The sequence below is a fragment of the Didymella exigua genome, assembly GCF_010094145.1.
Source record: "Didymella exigua CBS 183.55 unplaced genomic scaffold M421scaffold_16, whole genome shotgun sequence".
NCBI classification, from domain to species: Eukaryota; Fungi; Ascomycota; class Dothideomycetes; order Pleosporales; family Didymellaceae; genus Didymella; species Didymella exigua.
In genome coordinates, this window is record NW_022984790.1 from 750092 (window position 1) to 752840 (window position 2749).

General features: G+C 41.6%; 1 protein-coding gene across 1 annotated transcript; it reads right to left on the reverse strand.

The window, feature by feature from the left end:
• Positions 1–2257: 2257 nt before the first annotated feature.
• Positions 2258–2567, reverse strand: M421DRAFT_65110 (uncharacterized protein; the record flags this gene model as incomplete). The annotated part of the gene is made up of 2 exons (XM_033596218.1): positions 2258–2422; positions 2490–2567. The coding sequence occupies 2 exons, from the start codon at positions 2565–2567 to the stop codon at positions 2258–2260; spliced, it is 243 nt and encodes an 80-aa protein (XP_033448059.1).
• Between the last annotated feature and the right edge of the window lie 182 nt (positions 2568–2749).

A 2749-nucleotide genomic window follows, 5' to 3' on the forward strand; every position in this document is an offset into this window, starting at 1 on the left:
CTAGTATTAGCTAAGTTATTAACACTACCTAGCAAAGTATACCTATTAATAGGTATGCTTGCTAGGTACCCCCCCTTTTTTAATATTTTCTAGCCTCTAGCTTGTGCAGTTTAATAGTTATAACAAAACCTTCTACTACAAAAATGTAGAGGTGGTTTTTCTCTTTCTTTTCAGCCCTAGTTTGCTAGAATCCATGTATTATTGATAAGGTTTTGGGGGGTACCCACGAAGGACGTTGGAGTATACCCATTCCGCCAGCCTACATCGGGAAAAGTTTTTCGAAATCCGGCCTAGACCGGCTGTTGCTGACAGTCGTGGCATGGTCGTGCAACAGCTGTTCAACGGCCCTAACAGCCCTAATTTGCGCCTAACAGCCCTAATTTCGCGCCAACATTGCTAATAGCTAAAACGCTAAGTGCCTATATTTAATAAACTTAAAATAATGTTACAATATTATTGCATAGCTACCCTTAGTGCTAGCACTAGCATTAAATATTTTAAAATTGCGAAATTTCACGTACAGATAGAGCGAAATTATAGCTTTAAAATAAGCGAAAAATTATTGTTGTAGGCCTACTACAACGCAAGTTATAGAGCGTTGAAGGTTTGTTTATTAAAGGTTAGTGTTTTGAAGTTGCGACAGCACACCATAGCAGCTGCAGCTGCGCCCGCACACAACGTTGCAGCTGCAACAGCATACAGCATAGCACCTGCTGACCAGCACACACACACACACACACACACACAGCAGCAGCGCAACAGGAGCTTGCAGAACAGGCAGGCCTAGGCGTAGAATTCTTGGTTTACCTACTATTCTTGAATAATATTCTTATATTTTCTAACATTCAGGCTGCTAGAGCCCTAGCGAAGAATCTTAACTTAGTGTCTTGGCAAGGAACATTAAGCTTAAAACCTTCTACGCTTAATAACTAACGTGTTTCACAAGCAAGCGCCGCACCCAACCAAGCGCCGCACTTTCAACAACAGAACGCCTGCGCAGCGCTATATCACAACACAACACAAATAAATAATTGTTTACAGGCCTAGATAGTATTATTTAGAAGCTTTACTATTATCTATATCCTCTATTTCTACCTTATAAGTATAGGAATTATGTCTAATCTTACTATAATACCTATAGTGTTGTCTAACACGCACCCTCTTTACAGGTATCTTACCCTTACTACAACCCCTACCCTCCTTTTTAGTAATTAAGTTAGCTACTTTACTAACTATAAGGGTCTCCTCTGCGTGTATATATTATTGCTTACAGGTCTTGCGCTTTATAGATGCTTCTACAGCGTCTTAAAGGCAGCCTATTTCCTCCTGTATTAACACTATATTATAAGCTATCTGCTAAGCGCCCTTTGCTAACTATTTAACCTGCTCATCTAACAAACTTACTAGAGACCCTTAATAGATTTAAATCTGCTTTTAAATTAGAGTTAACTGCTCCTCTACTTTGTAAGCAGTGCATGGTGTCTTTAGCTCCTAGGCAATGTTGCTAGGTTTTAGTGGCGTTGGCGTGCGCAGGCGCACATCAAGCTTTAATAACACTACCTCTAGGTTGTGTGGGACTAGCCTAGCACCTCTAAAGCCTGCGCAAATGTTCTCTCTAGTGAACGCCTTACTAAATGCTAATTTAAAGGCTAGCAGGAAGGTTTCCTTATTAATATAGTGGATGCGACTGTGTGCCAAGGCCAAAACCTTGTCGCTATACAGGCGCTTTAGTGGCGAGAAGCAGGCGATGTTAAGTGGCTGCAACAGGTGCGACGAGTGCGGGGGCATACAGAGAGTGATTATCTTCTTCTCTCTGCAGAGATCTTAGAAAGCCACTAAGCAGTGGCTCTTATGGCTGTCAATAATAAGTAGCTGGTAGACCCTAACTAGCTTCGCATGCGTATTAAAGTAGTAGAGCTAGGCAAGCACTAGATTATTATTAGTCTAGCTAGTAGGACTAACATTAATAACCTAGTCCTATAGGAGGTCCTTAGTAAACTAGTTAGAGATAAGAACCTTGCCTGCAAGGATAAGGAATAGTAGGATAACCTTCCCTGTTAACCTAACGCCTTATACTAGGGTAACCTACTTATAATTGCTAGGTTAGATCTTCTTCTGCTTCCTAGGCTTCTCTAAGCCTGTTACTACTAGCTGCAACAATATCTTGCCTATTAGGAAGCTAGACTTATTAAAGTTATAACGTAGATTATCACCAAGCTGGCCATATCACCAAACCAGCCATTTTCTCTTAGCACAACTAACACAAGTTACTGCAACTACAACTACTTGCTATTAAATAGTGACCTAGCATACTGCGTGCTTGCATTAGATTTAGAAGATGTTTCTGCACCCTCCTAGCACGTTCGTGCGTTGTGTCTAGTTTTGCTGTAGTTCCTACAGCGCTGAACAGTTGACTAAGCTCCTAGTTGACCACCTCTACCCCAAGTCTTCTTAGATGGCTGAGCTGCTACACACGCCTCAGCAGCTACCCGCGATGCTGCTGGGCCATACTCAAGTGTGCCACCATGCTGAATCTGCTTTCTCTTACGCGATTTTCTCTTAGTCATTACTGCTAATTGCTCTTCAAGCTCTCGCACGCGGGCCTTAATAAGGACGTTTTTGTGCAGCATCTCTTTAGCCCCTTTTACAAGCTTTAAGAACCCCTCTTGCGCTGTACTTAGTAATTGTTAGAAGGAGTCACTTATAAGCTTAGATTAAGACCTAAACTTGTATATATTGCTTAGTGTCT